At 51.2% G+C, this 26,516-nt stretch overlaps 1 protein-coding gene across 1 annotated transcript in view; it reads left to right on the top strand.

Moving 5' to 3' along the window:
- LOC124233130 (coronin-2B) overlaps positions 1-19,900 on the top strand; it is a 94,685-nt gene extending 74,785 nt beyond the window's left edge. Inside the window, exons 4-12 of the mRNA XM_046650261.1 lie at positions 5,712-5,861; positions 6,538-6,702; positions 8,921-9,037; positions 9,173-9,277; positions 9,820-9,916; positions 13,383-13,495; positions 13,848-13,938; positions 14,143-14,282; positions 17,913-19,900. Coding sequence (XP_046506217.1) covers positions 5,712-5,861; positions 6,538-6,702; positions 8,921-9,037; positions 9,173-9,277; positions 9,820-9,916; positions 13,383-13,495; positions 13,848-13,938; positions 14,143-14,282; positions 17,913-18,044 — 1,110 coding nt within the window. The 3' untranslated portion in view covers positions 18,045-19,900. The remainder of the gene's footprint in view (positions 1-5,711; positions 5,862-6,537; positions 6,703-8,920; positions 9,038-9,172; positions 9,278-9,819; positions 9,917-13,382; positions 13,496-13,847; positions 13,939-14,142; positions 14,283-17,912) is intronic.
- The last annotated feature ends 6,616 nt before the right edge of the window (positions 19,901-26,516 follow it).

Genomic DNA, 26,516 nt, shown 5'->3' with positions numbered 1-26,516 from the left:
ACTCTGTGATGTAGTACAGCTAAATTGGATGCTTCCAGAGCGTGGAACCCATGTCTTATACTTTCCTGTTCCACCCCACACTACTCAAAACAGAGTTGCTTTTTAAGTAAATACTAAGGAGTTGGAATCCATATCTTCTCCCAGCTACTTAGGGCCACTGGGAACTCCAGTTTTTCCTCTGAGCTCCTATACCAAGATACAGACAATAAATAGTGTCCGTTTGCTGTAGCTGTATAACAAGCAGATCCCCTAAATGGAGCATTCTTTCCCTTGGGAGCAGTGTTGTCAGAGGGGCTCAGCAGGCCTTCACAGGGCCCTGACACTCAGTCACTAATGGCCACGACTCTTAGTGTGTCGCAAAGCGGAGAGACCCAACCAGACACCTTCATAATCACATAATAATTTTAAAGAGGAAATTTATGCTGCATTCCATAAAATGGAGACAAACTTCATACTACATACATTGACTAGACAGGGGGCAACAAAATGCACATGAAAAATATAAATCACATCTAAAATTTGATCTCTATAAAACTTGTATATAATCCGTAATTAATATTAAGCAAGCATTGTTAAGTATTATTAAGTGCTTGGTAACCTGCTTGATAGGGTATATGTTTTTATCTTTATTTAGTCTTCATAGCAACTACAATTATGGGTGTGATTATTCTTACAGGTGAGAAGACTGAGGCTCAGAGACGCTAAGTAATTTGGCTAAAGTCTCACAGCCAATAAGGTCAGAGCCTGGATTTGAACTGAGCTTGTCTCACCCCAAAGCTCTCACCTGGTTGGCCAGCGGCTCCCTCCCCCGGACACAGGGACACTTGGTTTTGTAGCCTTATTAACCATGCTTGTCAGCCACCTTTCCTTAGCCTTGGCCGCAGGTGTCTGCTCTCCCCACCACAGTGCTGTGAGCCACTTGAGACCAAGGACTGTCCCCCGTGTCTAACGTGTGTGACACAGGGAGGGGCTGAGCATATTTTGTTGGATTGAATGTAACTGAGTTAAACAGGGCTCTGACCCCAGGACCTGTGGAGGGGACAGTCCCGGGCACAGCTGGCTCGTTGGAGAGAGTGCTTTTGCCACTTTCCCCCTCCCCTTCCTTCCAGAAATCCGGTTTGGCAGACCCTATTGGATTTCCTGTTGAATTAAAGCACCCTCCCAGAGCGACCTCCGGGCAGGTCCACAGCGCTCCTCCCACCCATCCACTCTTTGTTTCCAACAAATCCCTTGAATACTGAGGGATTAGAATTCCTTTTCCAGCTACTTAGGCCCACTGTGAACTCCAGCTCCTCCTCTGCACTCCTATAGCTTGTGGTACCCACTCTTTGCTGTAAGGACAGATCAAGCAGAGCCATTGCCCCACCCTCCACCCCATGATGTATTCAGTGATGTCAAAAGCAGAGAAGTGTGAAAGGTTAACTAATACCTTGTCAATGTGCAGCTGAGAAAACCAGGGCCCAGGGAGGAAGTGGCTGCTATCTAGTGGAGATAAGGCAAGGCTCTTTCTCCTTCTCTGTGGGACATTTTTCACCTGGGTTCCCCAAACCCTGCCCGGGACCCTACATCTCACAGTTATTGGTAAAAACAGCTCTTGGCTTCCCCCTGCCACCCTTGGCTCCCCAGGACTTGGATCCAGTCCAGGGGCTGAGCTGGGGACAGACACTACCCGCCTTCCCTGTCCCCTTGGCTTAGCCCCTAGCTTCTCACGCAGAGCTGTCACACCAACAAATCAGCTTGTGGCTGGAAAGGCTCACACTTACGAGGACTCTGAAGCCCAGTTGGTTTAATGCACACCCCTCTAAAGGTGCACACGTCCCAGTTGATCTGCTAGACGAGGAGCCTGAGCCCCAGAGAGGTTAACTGGCTGGTCCAAGATCACATAGCCGGTCAGTGAGATAGGAGCCCGGGTGCAGCCTCGCCACACAGCTCTGCGTACCACTGCCTCCATCTGGCCCCTGAGGCACCCAGGGAAACCTCAACTGGCTGCTCAGGAATTAGACTATTCTGGGCCAGGGTCTTTCTGAAACTCCACCCAAGCAGGGCTTCTTTGGGCCCTGGTGACCAGGTGTGACACATATGGCCTCCGGCCTCCGCTGTTCCCTGCCAGCCTGCTCCACACCAGCCAGGCCAGCTGCCTGCAATTGCCCCACTCACTGTCCCCAAACCCACACACCCCGGTCGTTTGTGTGTCTCTTCACCCTTCCCCACATTCCCAGTCTGTTTTCAAACATGGGTCAACATGCCCTCTTCTAACCTGCTCCTCCCAGACCATCCCACCCCGTCACCCCCAAGACTGCATTCGAGGCTCCCCTCAATCTGTGCTCCTGTGGGTTCTCAGCCTTGCCAGCCCCACTGTGTGCTGCTCAAGAGCAGGCACGGGGCCAGCTCTGCACCCATCCCATGACTGGCAAGGGTCTGGCTCTTAAGAGGTGCGTGTGGAATGAATGAGGCTCAACTTTCTGTTTCAAAGATCTTTCTCAAAGCCCAGAGGCCACTCTCCTGCCTCAGTCAACATTTACGCATTGAATGACTTGGTATCCGTGCATGTGCATACTTGTCCGCTGTCCTCAAGATGCTGTATGAGGTGTCTATAGACACGGTCCTCTGCCCCCAAACGCCTCCACACCAGCCTGACATTTGGCCCCTTGAACTCTCATCTCCTTGAGTCTGAAAGCTTCTTGAGCTTCCTACTCAAGTGCAAACAAGGGTGGCCAGTGAGCATGGAAGAAGGTGCCCAGTATTTCTAGGGATAAAAGAAATGCAAATCCAGACAGAAGGCATTTCATCCGAGGGGCACATCCATGTTTGAAGATACAGTTTTAGAGAAACAGGGAAAGCAGCACCCTCAGACTCTGTTGGGGAAAACTGGGATAGCCTTTGGGGACAATTTCATAGTAACTATAAAAAAATGAAACACTGCCAGGCAGTTGTCCTACAGGAATACTCACACCCGTGCACAAACCGCATTACAGGGCTATTAACCATAAATGAATTGTACGGTGCAAATGGGGCAGGACTCAGACGTCCGTGGATGAAGGGTGATTAAACCCATCATGGCACAGGCATACAACAGATGTCCCTCTGGCCACTTAAAAAGAGAAGGCAGGGGGCCAGCCCTGAGGCCGAATGGTTAAGCCCATGTGCAGCGGCCCAGGGTTTCGCCGGTTCGGATCCTGGGCGCGGACATGGCACTGCTCGTCAGCCACGTTGAGGCAGCGTCCCACATGCCACAAATAGAAGGACCTGCAACTAGAATATACAACTATGTACGGGGGCTTTGGGGAGAAGAAGAGAAAGAAAAAAAAAAGATTGGCAACAGATGTTAGCTCAGGTGCCCATCTTTAAAAAAAGAAAGAAAGAAAGAAAAAAGATAAGGTAGATCTGCGTGTAGTGGTGCGGAAAGATGCCCTCTCTGCTGTTACGTGAGAGAAGAAAGTTGCAGAAGCACGAGTATGATAGCATCCCTTGGGTAAAAACAAATGTGTGTCTGTGTGTGTGAGAGGAGTGTGTCGGGGTGTCGTGTGTGTGGGGTGTGGTGTGTGTGGTATGTGTGTGTGTGTAGTGGGGTGGGGGTATGTGGTATGTGGGGGGGTGAGGGGATGTTGTAGTTGGGTGTGTGCCTGGTGTGGTGTGTATTGGGGTGGGGTATGGTGTGATGTGTATGTGGTGTGTGTGTGCCTAACCCAAGCATTAGTCTCCTCTCTTCAAGGATCACTTCCTCTAGTACATTTGGGGACAAGAGGACTGTGTGTCTTACCGGTGACTACTGAGTCATCTACCTCGGTCCCTACTCTGCCCTCCCTGCCATTTCCAGATCAGACCTCATCTTGGAATGCCCTTGCACTGGGCCTGTCCAGGACAGATCATGGGGCATGCTGGATGACCTTTATGTCACCTCCCTCTCCAAGGCCCCATCACCTTGCAGGGCTGTGTGGGAGGGCTTTACTGAGAGCTGGAGCAAGCAAAGGAGATTACAGTGGGGATGGGAAAACATTCAACTGTCCCCTAATTATAAACTTTTCTCGAATGTGTCCTTAAACTGAGAATGGTGCACCTAAAGGTGACCCCAAATCCTTGATGGGACCCTCCTTCCTTACCCTGAAACCTCCCGTGTCTACAGGCACAGAGCTGGGTCTTTGGGCGACACACTTGTGGGGAATCCTCATTCCTATAGTCTGAGAGCAAAGTGCCAAGGAGGGACACCCGCCAAGGGAGTTCCCTCTGGGGCACCCCCAGTTCCCAGCCTTGCTGCCCCTCCCTGGGACGGCCTTTGGCTTTCTTTCACATACTTCCCCTGTTTCTTCATAGCCTTCAGAATTACAGTCGAATGGCTAAGATTCCATGTTGATAGGACATGTGAAATGGTTCCCCTAATGTTGGTCCCTTAGTGTTTCTGCATTTGCCGTGTTGCAACGAACATCTTCACATGTGGAGGTTTTTGTCTATACTGGATTTAGGAGTGAAATTACTAGGTCAAAGAACATAATACAGATGTCTTTATGATTCCTGCTAAAGATTGCCAAATGGCTTCTAAAAGATTACCTTGATCGGTAATACTACCAACCCTGATTGAATCTACGAGTGGCAGTATGATCTTGCCGACACTGGCTCTTTTTTTTTTTCCAGTTGGCTATTTTAAAAGATCATGAATGGTATCTCAAAGCTGTTTTTCCTGTTTTTCTCCTTACTAGCAAGGGTGGAGTTCAGATTTTCAAAACGTTTGTTTTAAAGATGTCCTCAGTTGTAGTCACGTGTGTTCTTTCCTCTCCTTCCAGTTAGATCATAACAAATAGCATTAATGATGATAATAACAACAACTATAACAAGAATGTCAATTCCTTAGGTATTCAGAGCACTTTACAATTTACAAATTTCATAACCAGTAGCTTATTTTATTCTACCTGTAGGCAAGGCAAAGATTTTTTTCCCCATTTATAGATGAAACGGCTGAAACTACGCAGAGCATGTTTGGCTAGAGAAACAGAGGTTCACCAGGGCTGATGCAAATGACCAGGGGATTATTCAAGGATTGCAGAGAAACTGAGTTTCTCTCTCTCTGGGACCACATGGTCTCTTCTCTCTGCTTCTCTGTGTGTCTCATCCTCCTCTCTGCAGATCATCTCTTTCTGCTTCTTTATCAGCATCCGTACGTCTGAAAATAGCAGCTGCGTCCAGGCTCTGCCCGTCCTTTCGGCTTGGGCCCAACATTTCCTCAGTCTCTGCCCCTTAGTTCATCATCTCTCAGGAGAGACTCAGGGCCTCCCAGCCTCCCAGATGGGTTTCCCTCTGCTCAGGTGTCCACCCTGGGTTGGGGAGAGGGTGGGGGACAAGGCCACGTGGTCAAACAGAGGAGCTGGGGCTGAAGGCACATCTCTAGAAGGGTGTGGAAAGGGAAGCAGAGATAGGCTTCTGACACAGCCCTTGCTGAAAGCTGCTTGGGGTGTGGTCCTCTGGGCCTGGTTAGACCATAACAATAACAACATGCCAGTAATAATAGTTGCCGAGATCTGCAGAGACTTCTCAGAGAAAACCCTCCCAAAAGTAAAGAGGAGATGTTCTCTTTCCTTTCTGACCACACCCTGGAACCTCCCTCAGGCCTCGGTCAGGCTCTGCCCACTGCTCTGCCAGGGAGGTGCCTCACCAGGCAGACCTCGGAAAGCTTCTCCTGGGCCTGCCCACCCAACCTAGGCTCTCTGTTGCCCCTGCAGGTGCGGATCTGGGAGATCCCCGAGGGCGGGCTGAAGCGGAACATGACAGAGGCTCTCCTGGAGCTGCACGGGCACAGCCGGCGCGTGGGGCTGGTCGAGTGGCACCCCACCACCAACAACATCTTGTTCAGTGCTGGCTACGACTACAAGGTGGGCAACTGGGGGGGGGCAGCTGTGGCCAGAGCCAACTCAGTGGGGAGGGGCAGGGAGAGAGAAGGGCATCTTTGGGGGGGCCTGTAGGGAGCACTATTACTTTCCTGAGCATGTTAACCAATACTATCTCATCCATTCATTCATTCACTACACATGACTGAGCATCTTCTCTGCACCCCATCATTCCTGGGCTCCACAGAGGCTGGAGGCATCTCTGTTGCCTTTTCTGGCACTGATGGACTGGAGGAGAATGCCCACCCTCTCTGCCTGGCCACTTCTTAACTAAGAAGTGGATGCTGCCCTCCTGGTAGGAAAAAGGAGCAACTGAAGCTGCTAGAGGGAAGAGAAAAGAGCCCAGCCCCTACCCGCAGGGAGGCCCTCAAAAGAGGAGTGCCAGCTGCTCAGACTTGGCAAGGAATGTTTATCCTTCTTGCTAGTTGCAGAAACTGAGCCCAGGCTGGGTCTGGGATTGGCCCAAGGATATTCGTGGATTTGTGTGACCGGGACACATCAGCCTATGATGCAGAACCCAATGACACCGTCCTGCATCCCAGGACACCTGGGGCTCTGCACAGGGTGTCTCTCCCAGAGCCAGTTGGTGCAGACCAGGGACAGGCACCCCATGACAGCAGCAGCAGCACTGGCCCCACTTCCTGCATGTCCACCCTCCCAGGTCCTCATCTGGAACCTGGACGTGGGTGAGCCAGTCAAGATGATCGACTGCCACTCGGACGTGATCCTCTGCATGTCCTTCAACACCGACGGGAGCCTGCTCACCACCACATGCAAGGACAAGAAACTGCGTGTGATCGAGCCCCGCTCCGGCCGCGTTCTGCAGGTGAAGCCCCACATTTTTTCGGGGGGAAGGGAAGATATTGGGACCTGGGGTTCTGCTTTCAGCCAGACCTGGAGGAAAAGGCTGTGCCAGCTCTCCTTCTCTCATGCACCGGTCCTGCACCTGTTGACCAGCCTGTCTGTTCTGGGCCCTTCTCAGCTCATAGGAACCCTGCCTTGTTCTGGGTGGCGAGGGACCTCAGTACCCTTTCTCGTCAGCCCTGGGTTTCTTCTGGCCTGCTCTGGGGGCCCAGCTGGTGAAATCCTTCAACATATAAATCCCTGGGTTTTGACCGAACCCAATCATGGGCACAGGAGGAGGGGCCTTTGAACTCACTGCCCAGCCATCTTCATGGGATGACCCTGGCAGAAATGGCTCAGGGTGCCAGCTCACCTCCAAGTGGGGAGGTTGATTGTGAACGTAGCTCCAGTTTTAGTCTTTGAGTCTCCTGTGTCTTGACTGTGAGGAAGGGATTATATGTCATTTGGGAGTAAGAAATTAACATTTCTTGAGCACCTACTGTGTGCCAGTCATGGAGCTAGGTGGGATGGAAAATTTAGATGAAATTTGAGGTTTACCTCCTACACTAGAAAGGACTGATGCATGACCTGGTTGTGTTTATCTTGAAAGAGTCCAATATTGCAAGACCAGAAAGTCATCTGGGGCCGGCCTGGTGGCGCAGCAGTTAAGTTCGCACGTTCCACTTCGACGGCCTGGGGTTCGCTGGTTCGGATCCCGGGTGCGGACATGGCACCGCTTGGCAAGCCATGCTGTAGTAGGCATCCCACATGTAAAGTAGAGGAAGATGGGCACGGATGTTAGCTCAGGGCCAGTCTTCCTCAGCAAAAAGAGGAAGATTGGCCGCAGATGTTAGCTGGGGGCTAATCTTCCTCAAAAAAAAAAAAGAGAAAGTCATGTACTGATACTACTATAAATACTAATAATCATGGTTATTAGCAGCATCAGTACTCACCAGCATTGACTCAGAGCTCGCTGTGTGGCACACACTACGCCAAGAGCTCCACCTCAGTCAGTACTCAGAACAGTCCCTCTGAGGGGCTGCTGTTACCCTCCCATTTCACACATGGGAACACTGAGCCTTGGAGAGCGTCGGAGACTTGAATCTCAGTTACAGGAGGAGCTAGAATTCAAACCCGGTGCCGATGCCGAGCAGAAAAGACGTTAGAGGGCAGAGAATCCAGCCTCCACCTCACAGACATGGACGCAGGCCCAGAAGGGGTGAGGGACTCCTCCCAGGTTACACTTTTTTGACAGACCGTGGAACTAAAATCCAGAGCAAGTGACACCAGCCTGGGTCTTTGCATGGCTCCACCAGCCTCTGGTCTCTGGCCTGATGCTGACTCATCCTGGCAAAGAACCGTGTGGGTCAGGAGGAAAAGGAGGTGTCATGAGCTGAGAGGCAGGAGAGGAGGCAGAGGATGGCCCAGCTCAGATGGAGCCCCTGGCAAGGGGAAGTGTTGCTCAGGGAACCGGCTGAGTCCGGCTGAGTCCGGGTCCTCCTGCACCTCTGGGTCCTCCCCTTGGAGCTTCCTCCCGATAGGGATGGTTGTGAGGTATTGTGGCGAGAGCGCTTGCAGTTCTGGTGCTGCTGGACTTTGTCAGTGTTAGCTCCCTGCCTCCCGGGTGGCTCTGGGATGTGCAGAGAGACCTCTGTCCTGGTCCCGGGGCTCAGTGCTCCACATCACCCGTATTCGTGTCATGGGGCTACCACAACAAATACCACAAATGGGGCGGCTTACAACAACAGAAAGGGATCCTCTCACAGTCTGGAGTTCAGAAGTCCGATGTCAAGGTATGGCAGAGCCGCACTCCCTCCGGAGGCTCCCGGGGAGAACCTGTCCTGGCCTCTTCCAGCTTCCAGTGGCTGCTGGCTTCCTTAGCTTGTGGCCGCATCACTCTGGTCTCTGTCTCCGCAGTCACGTCACCTTCTCCTCCGTGTGTCTATGGGATCTGCCTTTGCCTGTCTCTCATAAGGACACTCATGATGGCACTGAGGGCCCACTTGGATGATCCAGGGCCATCTCCCATCTCAGGATCCTTAACTTAAAATTACATCTGCAAAGACTCTTTTCCAAATAAGGAAACATTCACACTTCCGGGGATTAATACGTGGACATATCTTTTGGGGCCGCCATCCAGCCCACCACAGTCCCCTGGTGTCTGGGGGCCCTGGCTCACCAGCTGTCTCTGTCCCCGTCAGGAGGCGAACTGCAAAAACCACAGAGTGAACCGGGTGGTGTTCCTGGGAAACATGAAGCGGCTGCTCACCACGGGGGTCTCCAGGTGGAACACAAGACAGATCGCCCTCTGGGACCAGGTCAGCCGCAGGGAGGCTGAGTGGTAACAGAAAAGGATGTTTCATGTTAACTCTGGGGCCTCTGCTGGGGTTTGGGAAGGTGAGGAGCCGTCCTGCCTGGACATCGGCTGACGCTGGCCCCGCTCCGGTCCACAGGAGGACCTGTCCATGCCCCTGATAGAGGAGGAAATTGATGGGCTCTCCGGCCTCCTGTTCCCCTTCTATGACGCTGACACCCACATGCTCTACCTGGCTGGAAAGGTACTAGAAGGTTGGTGGGGGGGACTGGGGCAGCCTGTGAGAGACCCCGCCCTGCTCCCCTAAGAAGAGCCAGCCTGACCTCTCTGGCCTTCCCCTGACCCAGCCTGGGTCTCACCCTCTTCCATCGAAACCTACCCTCAAGTTGGACACTCATTCTCACTGAAATTCAATCACGAAGAATTCCCTCAGAGGTGGGCTGGAGAGGGTTTTATGTTGGAATAAGATCAGAGCCTGAAGTGCAGAGGACAATGACTAGTGATGGAATGTGAGGAACCTGCCAGGAGATCTTTGACAAATATGGCCTTGTTTGTTAGAAAGGCTGTCCATAGTCACACGCGCGGTGCGCATACACACACACACACACACACACACACACACACACACCCCCAGCAAGTCCTCTGCGGGGTCTAGAGGCCAGGTCTCCCTGGTCTTTTGACCACCTCTGGGGCACAGCAGAGGCTCTTTCAGCAGACCTCAGGGACCAGAGCCTGCTCAGCCCTCGCCTCCCCCTGCCTTCCTCACCTCCCTCTCCTTGCCCCCAGGGAGATGGAAACATCCGGTACTACGAGATCAGCACTGAGAAGCCCTACCTGAGTTACCTCATGGAGTTCCGCTCCCCAGCCCCGCAGAAAGGCCTCGGTAAGGCGGTCCAGAGGCTGCCGTGGCTGTTAGGCTATGGAAGAAGAGCCTGGACATTTGGCTCATGGGATCTCCCTCCCCGCCAAATGAAAACTCAGACGCAGAAGGCCACAGCTCATGGGCAAGTCAGAGTTGAACCTACAGGTGTTGCCCCTATGAAGGCCAGCCTGCCCTCCTCCAGCCAGCCTGTCACCACCCACTTGACCGGCTCCATCATTCCGTGACGCTGGCATCCTCTGCCACCTCTGGTTATCAGCAGCCCACACCATATCTTCATCCCCATTGCAGAGGGGGAAGCTGAAGCCCAGCATGGTTCTGACACTGGGGGGAGGTGGTTCAGCAGCCAAAGGTCAGAGCAGGGGCTAGACGCAGGCCCCTTCTGGAAGCCTCTGAGAAGCCAGGATTCCTGGTCCCCAGGAACAGCTCTATCCTTGCCTGAGAGGAAGGAGGAAGTTCCAGGTTGTCCCCATCACTGCATCCCCAGGACCCCCAGGTTCTCAGGCAAATCCTAGAGAGGACCCAGGATTGACGGAGTGTAGTGAGTCAGGGTGGGGGGCGAGACATTCTGGACACCCCACACTCTCCCGCCATGAAAATCTTACAGTGAAATTGTCATTCTTATTAACTAACCCTGGCAGTGCACACTATTCAGCTGTTCCCCATTTGGGGTCCAAATCACCCAATAGAAGAAATCTCTTCAGAGGCTCTGTTCCCACCCTCCTTAGGACTTGAGTCTGGCTTGTTCCCTCAGAGGATCTGGTATTATGGACAGGGCCTTAGGGCCAGCTTCAAAGACATCAGGGCTAGAAGCCCGGCCCAGTGACCAACAGGAAAATGGAGGCCCAGACGTATGCCCAAGGTCCTAACAACCCCTGCGGTCCTAACGGCCGTTCCATTGACTTCACCCTTCCCCAACTCTCTGTCATCCTCAGCTTCCTCACTGTCATCTCTTTATCAGATAGTATAAAAAGCAGCCTGGACTTTGGAGCCCGAACTAGGTTTATTTTCGGATTCAACTGCATACTTACCCCTCTGAGTCTCGGTTTTCCTCATCTGTAAAATAGGGATAATCAAACCTACCTTGAGGGGCTCTTGTGAAGCTTAGAAGCCGTGTGTACAATGCACCTGGCAGAGCACCTGCTCCTTCATGTAGTTGTTCAACAAACATTTAATGCGTGCCAGCCAGGTGCCAGACGCTGCACTAGGTCCAAGGGTGCAGTGATAAATAAAACAGAACACGGCCTTACTCACTTTCCACTGAGGAGCAGACAGACCATAAACAAAGAAGGAAGGAAAATATTGATGGTAGTAAGTTCTAAGCAGAGAATCAAATGGGGTGATAGGACACGGAGTGACTGGCGGTGATTTTAGACCAGGTGGTCAGAGAAGGCCTCACTGTGGAGGTGGCATTTTAAGATAAGCTCTGAAAGGCAGGAAGGGGCAAAAGGAAAGACAGCAGGAAGACCAGTTAGTTCAAAGAATGAGCCTGGCATGTTCTAGGAATGGAAGGGCGGTCAACATGGCTAAGCACGGAGTAGACTCTGACATAGCGCAAGATGGAGAGAGCGTCAGGAGACTGAGCTGGAGAGGTGGGCAGGGGCCAGATCCGGGGGGGTGCATTAGACAGGGTGTATTAGGGTTCTCCAGAGAAACAACCAAATGTATGTAGAAAGGGATTTATGAGGAATTGGCTCCCATGATTATGGCGGCTGAGAAGTCCCACAATCTGCCATCTGCAAGCTGGAGAATGACGCCAGGAAAGCCAGTGGTGTAATTCAGTCTGAGTCTGAAGGCCTGAGAACCAGGGGAGACGATGACGTAAATCCCAGTCTGAGGGCAGGAGAAGATGAGAGGAGACGTCCCAGCTCAAGCAGGGAGGCAGAATAAAAGAGGCCCCTCCCCCCTCCTCCACCTTTTGTTCCACTCAGGCCCTCAACTGATTGGGTGATGCCCACCCCCCTCGAGGAGGGCAGTCTGCTTTACCGAGTCCACCAGCATGTGAAATTAACCATCACACGGGGGAAGGGTTTGGATTTTTGGGGAACTCACTGGAAGGTCTTCTTTTTCTTGGGGGTGACGGGCGTTGGAGATGGGGCAATGCTATGTGACCTAAAAGGTTAATTTAAGATTGCTCTTGCTTCTGTAGGGAGATTGGATTGGGAGAATGGATTTTGAAAGGGCAGGAGGGAGGCAGAGAGGCCAGTTAGAGGCCTTTGTGAACTTCTAGGCAAGAGAGGATGGTAGCTTGGGGGATGGCCTGAAGACAGGGAGGAGAAGATAAGCCCAGAAGATGTGTGGACAGTATTGTCAGCAGGACGTAGGGAGGAGAGGGAGGAGCCGAGGATAACAATTTCTACTTATCCTCCTCACCTGTGGCGACTACTGAGCATTTACCATGAGCCAGGCACTTCCTGTAGATTCAAAGTGCCTAAGGAGCTCACCACAGGCAGGTCACGTAAGTGGCAGAGCCAGAACTCAAACCCAAGTCCAGTGGTTTCAAATTCCACTTGGGTACCATTAGGCCACTTCTCTCCAGTGCCTGGAATTCCCTTATCTGGAAGAACAGCCCTCCATTCCAGTCGAGAAGAGGTAGAACCTTAACTCATACTCACATCGTGAGGAAAGAACTAGTGTTACCTGTGCTCATCACGGTGCCGGGTAGTTACTGAGCATCTTTGTGCTCAGTCCCCTGACCCCCTCACGAGGGCACCACGGCCCTCCACTAAGCAGCCAAGGGACCCGAAGCTCCGAGGAGTAGTGATTTGCCCAAGGGCTCCCAGCCAGGAAGAGGGGCAGAGTCAGGATTCAGACCCAGGTCTGTACGACCCCAAAGCTTGTGCTCTCAACACCACACTGCACAACTCCCCCAGTGAGTGTCCAGTCGGTGCAGCTCCTAGGCACACCGTGGCTAGTGCACACACGCGGACAATATACACACACGCTGTTGGTCCTGGAAGACGTATGAGAGAACAGCTGTCTTTGGCTGCATTTAAATTCCTGGGGTGCGCGGGGGAAGGTTTCTCCCTCCTTCTTTCTCTCTGAGGACCAGTGACACAGAGGCTTAGGGAAGCCAGTTCGTTTCAGAAGGCTCTGTGGCTTATGCTGTGACAACACTCTGTGACCCTGGGCAAGCCCCTTCCCTTCTGACCCTCATGAGTCTCATCTGTAGACAGAATGGACTAGATTCAAATATTTCTGCAGCACCGTCCAGTTCTGAAAGGCCCCAATCCTAAAGTGTGCACCTTCCTGAGGCAGGTCTAGCCCACGGGGCTTATTTGAGAAGCTACCACCCAGAGACAGGCCCGATTCAAGAAGCCCCCAGCCCACCTGCTCCCCTCTCCTTGGATCGTTGCCTACACACCTAGTGCCCACACCCTGGGCCTTTCCCCTGGCCAAGGACCTCCGGGAGGAGGGGCATGGAGAGGGAATCCCAGGCCCCCCTGGAGCCGTGTGTGCCTGTCCACAGGGGTCATGCCCAAGCACGGGCTGGATGTGTCGGCCTGCGAGGTGTTCCGCTTCTACAAGCTGGTGACTCTCAAGGGCCTGATCGAGCCCATCTCCATGATCGTGCCCCGGAGGGTGAGTGAGGCTGGGCCCGCCTCCAAGGGCCCCCTGCATTGAATCCTAGCTCACTCGCCACTGACTGTAAGCCTGGGGAAGCCCAGAAGAAGACATAAGTTATAGGTCCTGTGGACTGGGGTCTTCAGGCCCAATTTGGGGTGGGGGTGGGGGTGATTCTGAGGTGGGGACAGTTTGGCTTGCTCACGTATGCAGGGTGGGAATTCCAGGGGGGAGACACTGAGTGCAAAGCCTTGGAGGCAGCAAAGCAGGTAGCACGGTTGGAGGTTGGCAAGGAGAAGCGTCTGGCTGGAGAACAGGGCTTCTCTCAGCAGCCCCCCATCTGTCCACTCTTCTGTTCCCCTCATTGCAGTCGGATTCCTACCAGGAAGACATTTACCCCATGACGCCAGGCACGGAGCCAGCTCTGACCCCCGATGAATGGCTGGGAGGCATCGACCGAGGTACTGCAAGGGGTGGGCTTCACGGAAGAGGCGCAGGGACTGCAGCGTTCGCCTGCGGTCTAGCTTGCCCCATTTCCCTTGCACATCCTCCTGTTTGAACTTCCCCTCACAATGGCCAACTGTCAAGCATGGTGTCAATGAGAGACACCGTCACCTGACAGTCCATCGAATGGTCAGTGAGAATATGTTCCATGCCTTTCCCAGATCCTGTGTTGATGTCACTGAAAGAAGGCTATAAGAAGTCCTCAAAAATGGTATTTAAGGCTCCCATCAAAGAAAAGAAGAGTGTTGTGGTCAATGGAATAGATTTATTAGAAAATGTCCCACCTCGGACAGAGAACGAGGTAAGGAAATAAGTTATTACCTCCACAGGCCCTGGAGGAGTGAGACCTTACATTTCAATTATGGGCTTCAGGCCTTTAAGCCAGCTCCATTCTGAGGCATTTTTCTTTTGGTGACAAATACCATAAGTAACCTGCTATTGGCTTCCATTGCCTCTGACCCCAATAAATAGAGGCTGGCATATGGAACGGATATTGATGCCCCTCCCCCTACCTCAAATTCACTAAACCACAGTTATGTGTCTCCTCGTGAATCCATTTCAGAATGTCACTGTCTTTGGTGTTACGGGAGTTATAAAGTCCTGACTCACAGGGAACAGCCGGCCTCGTGCATTACAGCACTGCCTTCCCCCTGGTGTTGCATGGCCATGGGGTCTGACAATTTCCTGTTTTTGTGGAAGAGGCTGAGTGTTTATGAAAGTATTCTTTGTGCCGTTAGAATGGGAGCAGCTCAGTCAGGGGCAACCATAGCTAGGCCTTGTCCATGTCCCCCAAAGGCTTCTCCTTCCAACCACACCCTCACTCCCTGGTGCCAATACAGTTCAGCTCAGCCGTGATCTGCAGAATGCCTTCCCTGTGCCAGGCACTTGGCTTGATGCAGCTGAAGTAGAGATGGCTGCATGGACCCACCTGCATTTGAATCCCGGCTCTGCCATTTCCTGGCTGTGCCTGAGCAAGTTTCCTGACTTTTCTAAGTCCATTTCCTCATGGTAAAATGGAGATATGAAATGCTGTGAGCATTAAAAAGATAATCCCTAAGTGTCTACCAGTCTTCCTGGCTCATATCAAGTGCTCAAAGTGGCTAACCGTATTAGCTAACTATTGCCATGTAACAAATTAGCCCCAAAACTGAGTGACTGAAACCCACAAACATTTATCTCATCGTTTCTTTGGGTGCCTGTGGCTCAAAGTCTTCATGAGGGTGTAGTTAAACTGTCAACTGAGGCCGCAGCCACATCTGAAGGCTCAGCCGTGGAAGGATCTCCTTCCAAGTTCACTCACATGGTTGTTGGCAGGACTCGTTTCCTCACAGGCTGTTGGGCTGAGGGTCTCAGTTCCTCATGGGTTGTTGGCCAGAAACCTCCCTCAGGTCCTTGCCAAATGGACCTCTCCAGAGGGCAGCTCAAAACATGGCAGCTGGCATCCCTCAGGGTGAGTGAGCAAGAGAGGGTGTCCACGATGGAAGCCACAGTCTTTTTGTCACCTAACCTTGGAAATGATATCCCATCACTTCTGCCATATTCTATTCATTGAAATAAGTGACTAGGTCCAGTCCACCATTGAGGGGAGGGGAGAACGTGGTGGGGGGGAATCTTAGAGGTTTCTTGTCACACCAACTTACAATTACCATTATGATTCATAAAAATAAAATGATTCCTGACCTCTGGGACTTCACAGTTCTGAGTCATATAGACAAGTCTATAAGAGGGATGTTCAGATTTCTAGGGCTGGATGAAATTATGTGATAAATAGGATTTGTTTCAAAATAATCCCCCAGGGGGGGTGTGCAGGAGAAGTGGGTAGGAGTAGATACAAAGCAAAAATGGTCACATATTATCTGTTGAAGCTAGCTGATGAGTACCTGAAGGTTCATGAGGCTATTCTTTATACTTTTGCATATATTTGGCATTTTCCATTTAAAAAAATATATTTTTAAGTATCCTGAGAAGATAGAGATACCTGAGTTGCCACAGTAGCCCAGGTGGGCGTGAGTCAGAACAAGAGCCTGAATCCAGTTCTAGTATCGAGTGTGGAGAAGGCAGAGTGGAAGAGTAGTCACACTGAGTAACATCTAGCTATAGGCTTGTCTATATGAATCAGAACTGAGGACGTGGAAGACAATTTTAAAGGGTCTCTGAGCCAACAACACAGATGCCACAGTCTCGCTACATTAAAGCTTGTGCACCTCTTCGTTAGGAAGAAATTCGCTTAGAGCCTGCTAACTCTGGTTTACCGGCAATTTTAATCATCAGAGCAGATCAGAAGCAACTAATTAGAAAATGGGGCTGTAGGTGCTGGACACATTGGTCTGTGTGAAGAGACAATTGGTAGCTTGACCCAGGGGAGGAGTTTAATGGTTGCATAACTGTAACTTTACTAAATATCACTGAATTGTACACTTAAAACGAGTGAACTTTATTGTATGTGAATTATGCCTCAATAAAGCTGTTTTTGTGGAAAAAGCTAACCAATAAATTATGCAAAGAAATTTCAAGAACTTGGAAGGCACAAGACTGCATGGAATCATTTGGTGTGGGCAAAAAGCTTATCAGCCCCCTGAAGACACGTAACCAGGGCTGGTTTGTTGGTTAATTTTTTTTAAAGTCAATTAAAGGAAAGAATCATAAAAATGATATATACATTCTTTAAACCATTTATTTTCATTTAAAACAAAAACATAGATTCCTCCAACATATTTTGATGCAGCATCAAGGTCTTTTCTTTGAGGCCTCCCCCGGCTGGGGTCAGCTATGTCCCTCTCACATATATCGCACTTTAACTCCAATTTCCAGTTTCAGTTTCTTTTAGGTGGAACAGGAACTTAATGTCAATCTGAAAACAAAGCCCTAGTTTTCTCGGAGTTTTCCGCATTTTTTTTTAAGACTGGTTATTGAGGTCTAATTTACCTATGGTAAAATTCACTCTTCATAATGCACAGTTCCACAAGTTTTAACAAATGCATACAGCTGTGTAACCACTACCCCACAGTCGAGATGTAGAATATTCCCCAATCTTCTATGGTGACGTCATCCACACCTAGCTCAGCAGCAAGGTTTTTAGCATCACCTCTATCAAGACTTTCTAATGCATTCAACTTAGTTTTTATAGAAACAGCAACTTCTCTTTCTTGTGTTTATATCAGATTTAATTAAATTATGCAATTATAAGAACAAATTCGACTCACACCAGGAAATTTGAGGACAAACACAACTGCTTGTTGGTAACGTTCAACTTAAACATGTTGGAGTCCTCAAGTAGCCGCCTGCCTTCCAGGGCTCAGTGTTTTGTGAGCATCTGTCGATCTGTTTTACGCAAGAAATGGAGAGACTGGTTGATCCAGGGACTCATCTCCGTGAAGGGCTGTCAGGATACCTGTGCTTTGCCTGCACCCATGGCCACAAATGCATCACTGCCCAGTGCAAACCGCGGTATCCCCTTGGTAGTCCCATGTCAGCAGGAAAAAAGCTAGATTCCATTCTGTACCCTAAGCTTTCTTAAGAAGAGAAGGATGTAAAACATTTTAGAAAGGTTTCCATCCAGAATGGTAAATAAATTTGTTAGATTTGGACCCCTAAAAAGGTACGCTTAGGATGTTTGGAAAACTGGCCCGTGTGGACTCCCCCTTCCTTGGTGACCCTGAGCCGCTGCCTGAGGCAGCTCTGCACAGGCCACAGCTTTCTTTTTTTCCCACCTCACAGGGGAAAGTAGGGGCTATGAGCTGAGCCCGGAGAAAGGAGAGCTGCAGTGACATGAGTCACCTGGGACGCTAAAGTGGGGGGGCACTGGAAGGCCTGGGGGGAGAAGGGCAGAGGCTGCCGTGGGGAGGGCGGGGCGGGGGTCTGGACTCAGGAAGTCACTTCTCACCTGCTCTCTCCCTGGCCCTCCACGGCCCCCTCTCTTCGTCCACCCCAGCTTCTCCGAATGTTCTTCCGGCAGCAGGATGAGATTCGGCGGTTGAAAGAGGAGCTGGCGCAGAAGGACATCCGCATTCGGCAGCTACAGCTGGAACTGAAAAACTTGCGCAACAGCCCCAAGAACTGTTAGCTCCCCGGCTGGGCTGCTTTCTAAGCCGATCTCTCCGTTGTTTCTACTCATCCCTTAACTTTCCCTTATCTGGTGATCCCAGAGACAGAGCCAGGACTGGAGCTGGGGGAGAGCCTGAGGACCTCACCTGCCACCTCAAGAACTGGAAGCTGACCTTTGACCTCTTGAACTCATGCTAATACAAGTCCCCAGCCTCCCCTGGAGACCCACCGCTACCAGCCCCTTTACCTGCCACCCCAGCAGGAGTCTCGGCTTCTCCTTGGCCAGGCAAAGACCACGGACTCCCTGAGGGGTGCTGTCAATGGACCAGGGAGCAGAGGGGGAAGCCAGGATCCCAGTAGACTTAGAACTTGACCTTTTCCCCTGCAAAGGGGGCTGGCAGGACATCTCAGCATTCCCTGCTGCAGCTCGCAACGTCCCTGATGGACCACACCGTAAGGGCCGGATTGCAGGTGTCAGCCATTCCCCCTTGCCTCCTCCCACCTCCCTCTATTCCCCTGAAGCCCTGCAAGCCTGATTCTCCTGACAAGGGTTGCAAGCAGCCCAGCTCCTTTCTGTCTCTTGCCCTCTCTTTCTTGTCTTCAGGGAATTAAGAGGATTGCTCGCCAAGGCCATAATGACCCCTTGCCTTCCCATGATTCTCTTCGAAGCTCTTGCAACACCCTTTTCCCATTTAATTCGTGAGGCAGGGAGGGTAGGGAAAAGTGTCCCCATTTTACAAATGACAGAACCGAGGGTTGCAATGGGGAAGTGACTTACAAAGTCACCCAGCGGGTCAACAGTGGACACAGGACCAAGACCTACGGTATCCAGACCCCGAGGCCAGGGCCCTTCCCACTGCATCAAGATGCCAATTCCATGGGGGCTTCGCCAGTGCCCAAGTCTCTGTGGAGATTGAGAACTGGAAGCTACTTCTACCGTCTGCCCCACACCAGTAGTGCCAATGTGTCACACTGCCCAGTTGAGGCCCCTCACACTCAGTGCCCCTACATTCCCCTGGCCCCCGCCCTTGGCTCTCACCCCTCCGGGGACTCCCTCTGAGATGAGGCCTCTTCCTCCTGGAAGATGAGGCTGAGGAGGGTGGAGCTCGGCCCTGGGGAAGGCAGAGCAGGGTCTGATTGCTTCAAGAGAGGCTCTGCATGTCTCTCGCCACTGCGATCTCAGCCACTCTCAGCCTTACACTAGCAGGATTACCACAGCCCCTCACGTCAGTATGCACTTTAAAGTTTACGCAGTTCTTTGACACGTAAGATATCACGGAGCCTCACATCCACTCCGGGAGGTAGGGCTCATTCTCTCCGTTTTACAGATGAAGAAACCAAGAAGTGGCCCGAGGTCACGGGACTCTCAACCGCCACATTTCATTCGGTCTTCTACACATTTTCTTTTTCTCCTCCTTTTCTCCCTTCATTTCCCACCACCCATAGAGTCCATAAACACTGTTCTTGTCAGAAAAGTCACGGTTTGGAGGTGAGATCTGGCCTGGGGATCAAGAAATGGGTGTCCACTCTTCTCTCTCATTAGCTAGGATCAACTAGATGCATTATACTCCTCACCTGCTCGTCCCATGGCCACCCTGCAGGACATCCATCGAGAGGCCAGAGCTCCCTCGGCCCCTCCAGGTGACCTGGGCAGGGAAAGCCCCCCACTCCTTGGGCTTTCCCTCCAATAACCTTCCCCCCCGCCCCCGGCCTGCTAAAGCAGGGTCTCCTCACCGCCCACTCCCTGCAGCTAGACAGTGTCCGCTCTCATCTGTTCTTCCGCACACTTCTCAAGCTTTTCTTTCTTCCCCATTGACCTTTGCGGTCTTCTGTGATTATTTATGCTGCCTCCCAAGGATAGAACTGAAATAAAATGTTTTCAACTTATCAAAGCTGGGCACGGCCATCTCATTTAACCCCAGTGGGTTCCTGCTCTTGGCCACCATGGTATCTTGATGGTCAACTCCCCAGTCATGGTTCGTTTTGGAACAACAAGCCACGTCTGTATCTACAGATATAATCTCACGCTTTCGTTCATCTACAGCAAGGCTTCTGAACCTCAGCACGATTGACATTTGGGGCCAGATAATTTTTTGCTGTGAGGGCTGTCCCGTGCACTGTAAGATGTTTAGCAGCATCCCTGGCCTCTGCAATAAGATGCCATAGCAACCCTACCCAGTTGTGTCAAATAAACGTGTCTCTAGATATCATCCAATGTCCCCTAGGGTGTCAAAATCGCCCCCAGTTGAGAACCTGTGTCCTACAGTGATTCAGCAGGCATCTGCTCTATACCCAGCCCTGTGTCGGGACCTGGGGGACACCAGCGTTTCACAGTGGAATTATGCTTTGCAGTTTACAAAGCACTATTCCGCGTCCTTGACTCTTTTGATCTTCACAGCAGCTCTGGGTGGTGTGTTCTAACGTTATCCCTATTTTTAAGAAGAGCAGTCAGGTCTAGAGTGGTGACATGCTGTAGGTCACTCTGCTGATGTAGTGAGGGAGACACACGGGGACATGGATCTTCTGAGCCCAGAGCCAGAGAATGTACATGCTCGCAGCCCCCAGCCAGGCTCAGAGCTGGGCGCAGTCTGTTCTGGGGGGGGGTGGCCATCATGAGACAAGGGATGTTGGGCAGGGACGGCCAGGCCACCGGGACACCCTCACTCTCTCACCAAGCCAGGACAGTCATGGAGCAGAGTTGTCAGGCTGCAAAGTAGACAGGCAAGTAGCAGTGTGGACACCTCAGGAGACTTGGAAGGGCCAGAGGAAAGCAATGAAAGTCCTGGAAAAGATGGCCGGAGAGGAAAAGATAAAGAGCAGCAGAGGAGCAGTGGGCAGGACACCAGAGACTGGGCCTCCGACTGGTTATGCAACATTGAGTAATTCACGTCTCCTCTCTGGACCTTACTTTCTCTATCTATCACATGAGGGCACAGAACAATTTCTAGGGTCCCTTCCTGGTCTAATATCTTAAGTTGCCATTATCCCAGCAGTTGGGAGAATGGGACAAATCCCCAAGACCATCCATTGTCTAGCATGAGTGGTGCCAACAGGAAATATGTCAGGAGAAGGGAAGCAGTAAGATGGCTTCCTACAAGGGCTTGGGTGCAGAAAAGTACTTTTGCTGAAGGTGAATTTGAACAAAGACACCCCTGGAGTTTTTGCCCTAGGTCAGTTCACAAAGTCCCGTGCTTGAAAGAAATGCTCAAGTCATTGAGAATCTTGTTTTCATAAGCTCCTTCTCCAGGGATGCTGAGGAAGATGGTGCTGGTTGCCTGGCCGAGGCCTCCCCTGCCTGGGCCCAGAGCAGGTGAACAGATAAGGTGATGTCTCCTGTGTGCCTCTCTCCCACCAAATCCCTAATTCTGAGCCCAACTGGACAGCTCTTTAATCATTTCTTATTGTGGCCAATTGTCCAAGGTCAAGGTTGAACTGGACTTCCCCCCACAAGTAGCCCATTTTTCCAGCTGCATTTGTTGAAAGGCCATGAATTCCTCATCCTGCCTGGTTGTCCTCGTGTCCTCTATTAGGATGTACTCTCCTGCCGGTTGCGGCCTATCCCACCACACTGCTTTGATCATTGTCAGGATGTAGGAGAGCAAGCCTCTCCTGGCACTTTGAACCCGTTCCCACTGCCATGCCCCCACCAGGTGCTTGCTCCCCTCTTTTCTCCAGGTAAGGGCACCTTAAGCTAAACTCCAGACCCTTCTCTGCTGTGGAGAGGTCCCTCCTGGGCATGCCTAGAACTCCTCATCCCACCCCCAACGCCTACTTGGATTTTCAACTCAGTCTAACACACTGAGTAGCTGGATCTACTCAGTACTGGGCACTGAAAACCCAGAGATGGGGGAAAAAAACAGGCCTGTCCTTGAGGGGCTCCGGCCAGTGGCCACTCTATGGGCATAATGTGACCCAGCGGGACGCAGAGCCCCTGGAGACTGGAATGAGCTCCACTCTCTGCTGGGTGCGGTGGTTTTGGGGTTTGCTGACTCCTGGCTTCTCTTCCAGACAGCCTCCTGAGATCCCAAGATGGGCTTGGGCATTTTTAGACTCTCTCCTGGTGCTGGGCAAACATCCCAGACTACCAGTGGACCGTGCAGAACGTGGCTGCTTCTTTACTGTGGGAAATGACTTCATATTGAAAACACCCCCACCCTAGGGCCCCCGCCCCTCAGCCTCCCTGCTTGGAAGGGCTGCCTGGAGCAGGAGCAGACACTTACTTCGACCACAGGAAGCATTACCAGACCCTCTCCTCCCCCGAGTCGGCCAGCCGGGACTGCCAGCCTGTGGAGCAGGGAGGGGAAGAGGGCCCTGTCTGGGATGTTGGCAGGAGCTCCTTGTTCTCTGTGCATGTGTGTTTCTATTTGGGAACAACCTGCAGCCTATCTTCCCTTGGAATTTTAATTCGGTAACAAACACAAATGGGTCAGCCTTACTTAGAGAAGGTAAATGTCTACAGGGTAGGGTCTTAGGAGTTCCAGGAAGCTCCTGTCCCAGAGCCCCTCCCTTATACCTGGACTGTCACACTGCCTGGAATCCCCCCATTAGCACACAGTCCCTTTGGGTTAAGCATTGGCCTTGTCAGAGCCCTCTTCATGTACAAATCCCCTGGCACTGGGATGCTAATGTGAATGGGGTTAACAGACTGAGGGAAGGAACCTGGAGACAATGAAAAAGGACGGGTCTCCAGTGGGAGTGGAGGTGGGGACACTGAGGACAGAGATCTTGGCTTTCAAGGTCACAGTGATCAAGGCAAGATTCAAAGACCAGGAAGAGTTTGGTAGGAGCTTAAATCCAGCCAGCAGATGGCAGATTACCGTCTTCCTATCAAGCCCATTTTTCCTGAGCTGGATCCCTTCTGCCACTTCCCACTCCACCCCAGAATTAACGACCCAACCAGAGGCACCAGGGCGTTGTGGCAAGGCAGGCACACAGAACAGCCAGGATCTGAAACAGCCCAAGTATCGGAGAGAAGGGATGCTCAAAAGGAGGCAGCCAGACCCTCCCACTGCCTCAGGTCAGCTGTCTCCAAGGACCAGCCAGAGGAGGGCGCTCCCCTCACCTTCTTCCTGTGAGGCTGCCTGCCCTGAAGAGCTGGAAAGAGACTGGGATCTGGATTCCTGTCCCAGCCCAGCCCCTGTCCTGCTCTTTGATCTTGAGCAGATTCCCAGCAGGGACAATGACAGGGAGGGGCCCTTTCTGCCTGGAGAGTCTACAATCGATGAAGCTTGGGACTGAGGAGGTAGCAGAAAGTAGAGCCGTGAATATGAAGGGGAGGGAAGAAAACAAGGGGAGGCACGGGAGGGGTCCTGGCTAGACCTCTGCAGCCCGGTGGTCACAGCCCATCCGGGCCCCGGGGCCCCCCAGCTCCAGCCACTCTGTCTCCAGGAAGTTACTGATGAGAGAAACAGGAGCGGCGTCCCAGGCACGGATACAGCCCGGGGGCAGAGGAAGAGGGGTCGCGGCCAGACCGTGGAATCCTGGAATCCTTGCCCCAGGGGGCTGGACTCCACAACAAGGAGCCATGGAAGGGCTCGAAGCAGGAATGGACACCTCCCTCTGGCTGCTGCGAGGGGAAAGGATGCGAGGGCAGCACTGAAGCAGGGAGCCAGGCTGGGGCTGGCGAGCTAGTGATCCCGGGGGAAGCTGGGGGTGGGGGGTGGGGTGGCTGGCTCAGTGGTCAAGGCAGACTTGAGAATGGATATCTTTGGTCAGGAGGGGAGACTGGGTTGGGGGTGGGAGGAGGTGGGGAAGAGGCAAAGGGAGGGGACGCGTTAGGACACCTCCCAGGAATGGAGCCAGAGCTGGGATGGGAGACGAGCCAACTCCTGCCATCAGATAGGGCACTGCACAGAGGTAGGCACGGCATTTTATACCTCTCATAACCCAGCACCACCCCAAAAGGAACCTAGGACAGTGCTGGCTGCACCCTGCTTCGCAGGTGTCCTTTCTACCAGCTGACAGAGGCAGGGCTTTTCTTAGAAACCTGTCGGGTTCTTTCATGACTAAAAGACCTGGCTGTCCCTGGGGCTGCCTGGCACTGTCATGTGAAAGCCCCCATGCGCCCTAGGGTCTCTCACCCTAACTTGTCCCCCACCAACCTCTCAGGATGCCCGAAATTCACACATATGTCCATCCTTCGGCTAAGGCATTTGTAATGATAATGAAAATAGGTTATTTTTCTCTCTTTCTTTGCCTACTGGGAAATTAGAAACAGTTTTCATTCAAAAACTATGTTATCAAATATCTATCAAGCACCTTGTCTGCATCGAGTGATATCCTAGGTGCTGGGACTAAAGAAATGAACAAGACATGGTTCTTGCTCTCAAAGAGGTTCCAGTCTAATTTATAACTGAAATTCATATGCAGTGCAGAGAAAATGACTGGAGGAACTGAGGTGGTTAACAGTGATTGTCTCACGGCCATGGGATAAAGGATTAATTCTATTCATTTTGAATATCTGCATTTTTCTACAAGAATCGTTTTTTTCCAATAAGAGAGGGAGGTATTTTTTAGCTTTAAAGATATTTTAAACGCAAGTAACACCTTAGGATTTGCCACCAACTGTGTCCCTGGGGATGAAACTTCAGGCTTGTTCCATTCAGTTCGCCAGGTATGGGTTGTGGGGCTTTTGCTCCCACATTAGCACTGCCCCCCTGGACCAGAAGAGATTGCCCACATGAGTAGTCGGATGGTGGGAACAGACTCAGGTCTGGCCAGGTGTTACTTCTGTTGGACACTTGACAGGCAGGGTCCTGACAGGAAGCCCCCAGCAACCTGCCACTGAGATGCACAGCTCACATCCCTGCACAGGCAAAGATGCCCACCGGGCCTTGGCTCAGCCTTGCCTGCATCCTCTTGTTGCTGACTTGGCCTTCCCGGATCCCTCTGGTTCTGGTCCACCCACTGACCTCATCCCCTTCCACCCCAGGTGGCCGTACCCCTAATCTTCCTGGTACACTGGCTCTTCACCCAGCCCCTTCACAATCTATCGTTTGTGGCATGAACCCTATAACCCACTTCCTTTGGCGTGGAGCCCTTTCTCCTCTTCAAATCAAAACTCTTGGCCTTCAAGACTATTTTATTGTCTCAACCACGAAATTTTGAAAATCTGTTTGGAAACTCAAAGTCTGAGTATTGAGTATTTATTTGTTGGCTTGTTTATGCGTTCCCGCTATCAGAATCCTGATCCTCCCTGGAGCAAAGAATACCTCTGTCCAGGGTGGGGAGAAGGCACATCAGGGACTACAGGATCTACAACTGCTATCTTTCCAAAATCCACCCTCTCCACTGACCCGCCTACCACATGCATGTGCACACACACAGACACACACACACATATATAAGTGGATCATTAAAATGGCCAGAGAGAGTAATACTACATAGAATAGTAGACATTGAGTTAATGATATGGAACTGGAGAATAGTGTTCTTTTACTAATTTTCAATTAACATCTAGACAATGACATTACATTAAGTGCCAGGGACATAAAATCAATTCAGATACACAAGTCGCTGGCCTTGGGGTTATTGAGGGATGCAGATATTGAATCAGTAACTACAATTCAGTGTAATAAGTCCTATATCAGAACCATGTATAGGAGCAATCAAAACATGGAAGACAGAAGAAGACCTCATTGTGATAGATAATCTGAGTTCTATTTGTTATTTATTGAAATATGATTGACATATAACATTGTGTAAGTTTAAGGTGTACAATATTGTTGATTTGATACATTTATACATTGCAACGTGATTACCGCTGTAGCGTTAGCTAACATCTCTATCATGGCACATAATTACCATTTCTTTTTTGTGGTGAGAACTTTTAAGATCTAGTCTCTTAGCAACTTTCAAGTATATAATACAGTTTTGTTAACTATAGTCAACATGCTGTACATTAGATCCCCAGAACTTATTCATCTTCTGACTGCAAGTTTTACCCTTTGATCAACTTCTCTCTATTCCACTCCCCCTCCCCCCGCCCCCAGCCCAGCCCTGGAACCACCATTCTTCTCTTGGCTTTTTTAGATTCCGCATAGAAGTGATATCGTACAGTATTTGTCTTTCTCTCTCTGGCTTATCTCACTAAGCATAATGCCCTCAAGGTCCACCCTTGTTGTCACAAATGGCAGGATTTCCTTCTTTCTAATAATCTGAGTTCTTGAAGTGAAAGCAGTTTTCCACCAGAGAAGAGAGAGAGGCATTCCAGTCAGGGAACAGCATGTGCAAAGTCAAGGAGAAAGGAAACAGCTGGCATTTGGGGTGGTCACAAAGGGCCTTGAGTTGCTGAAGCCAAAGAGAAGGCTGGCACGTGGACAGTCTGCAAAGGACCTTATACTCAGGCTATTTATTTGGAATGCACTTTTATGCAATGGAAAGCCTCAGAAGGTTTTTAAGCATGGGAATGATCAGATGAAATTTGCATTTAAGAAAAATCAATAGGAAGGATGGAAAAGAGAGAGACCAATGGCTGGAGGCTAGTGAGGAA

The sequence above is a fragment of the Equus quagga genome, unplaced genomic scaffold (assembly GCF_021613505.1).
Source record: "Equus quagga isolate Etosha38 unplaced genomic scaffold, UCLA_HA_Equagga_1.0 153_RagTag, whole genome shotgun sequence".
Classification (NCBI taxonomy): Eukaryota; Metazoa; Chordata; class Mammalia; order Perissodactyla; family Equidae; genus Equus; species Equus quagga.
Note: the sequence above shows the minus strand (reverse complement) of the source record. Positions and strands in the feature narration are given on the sequence as shown.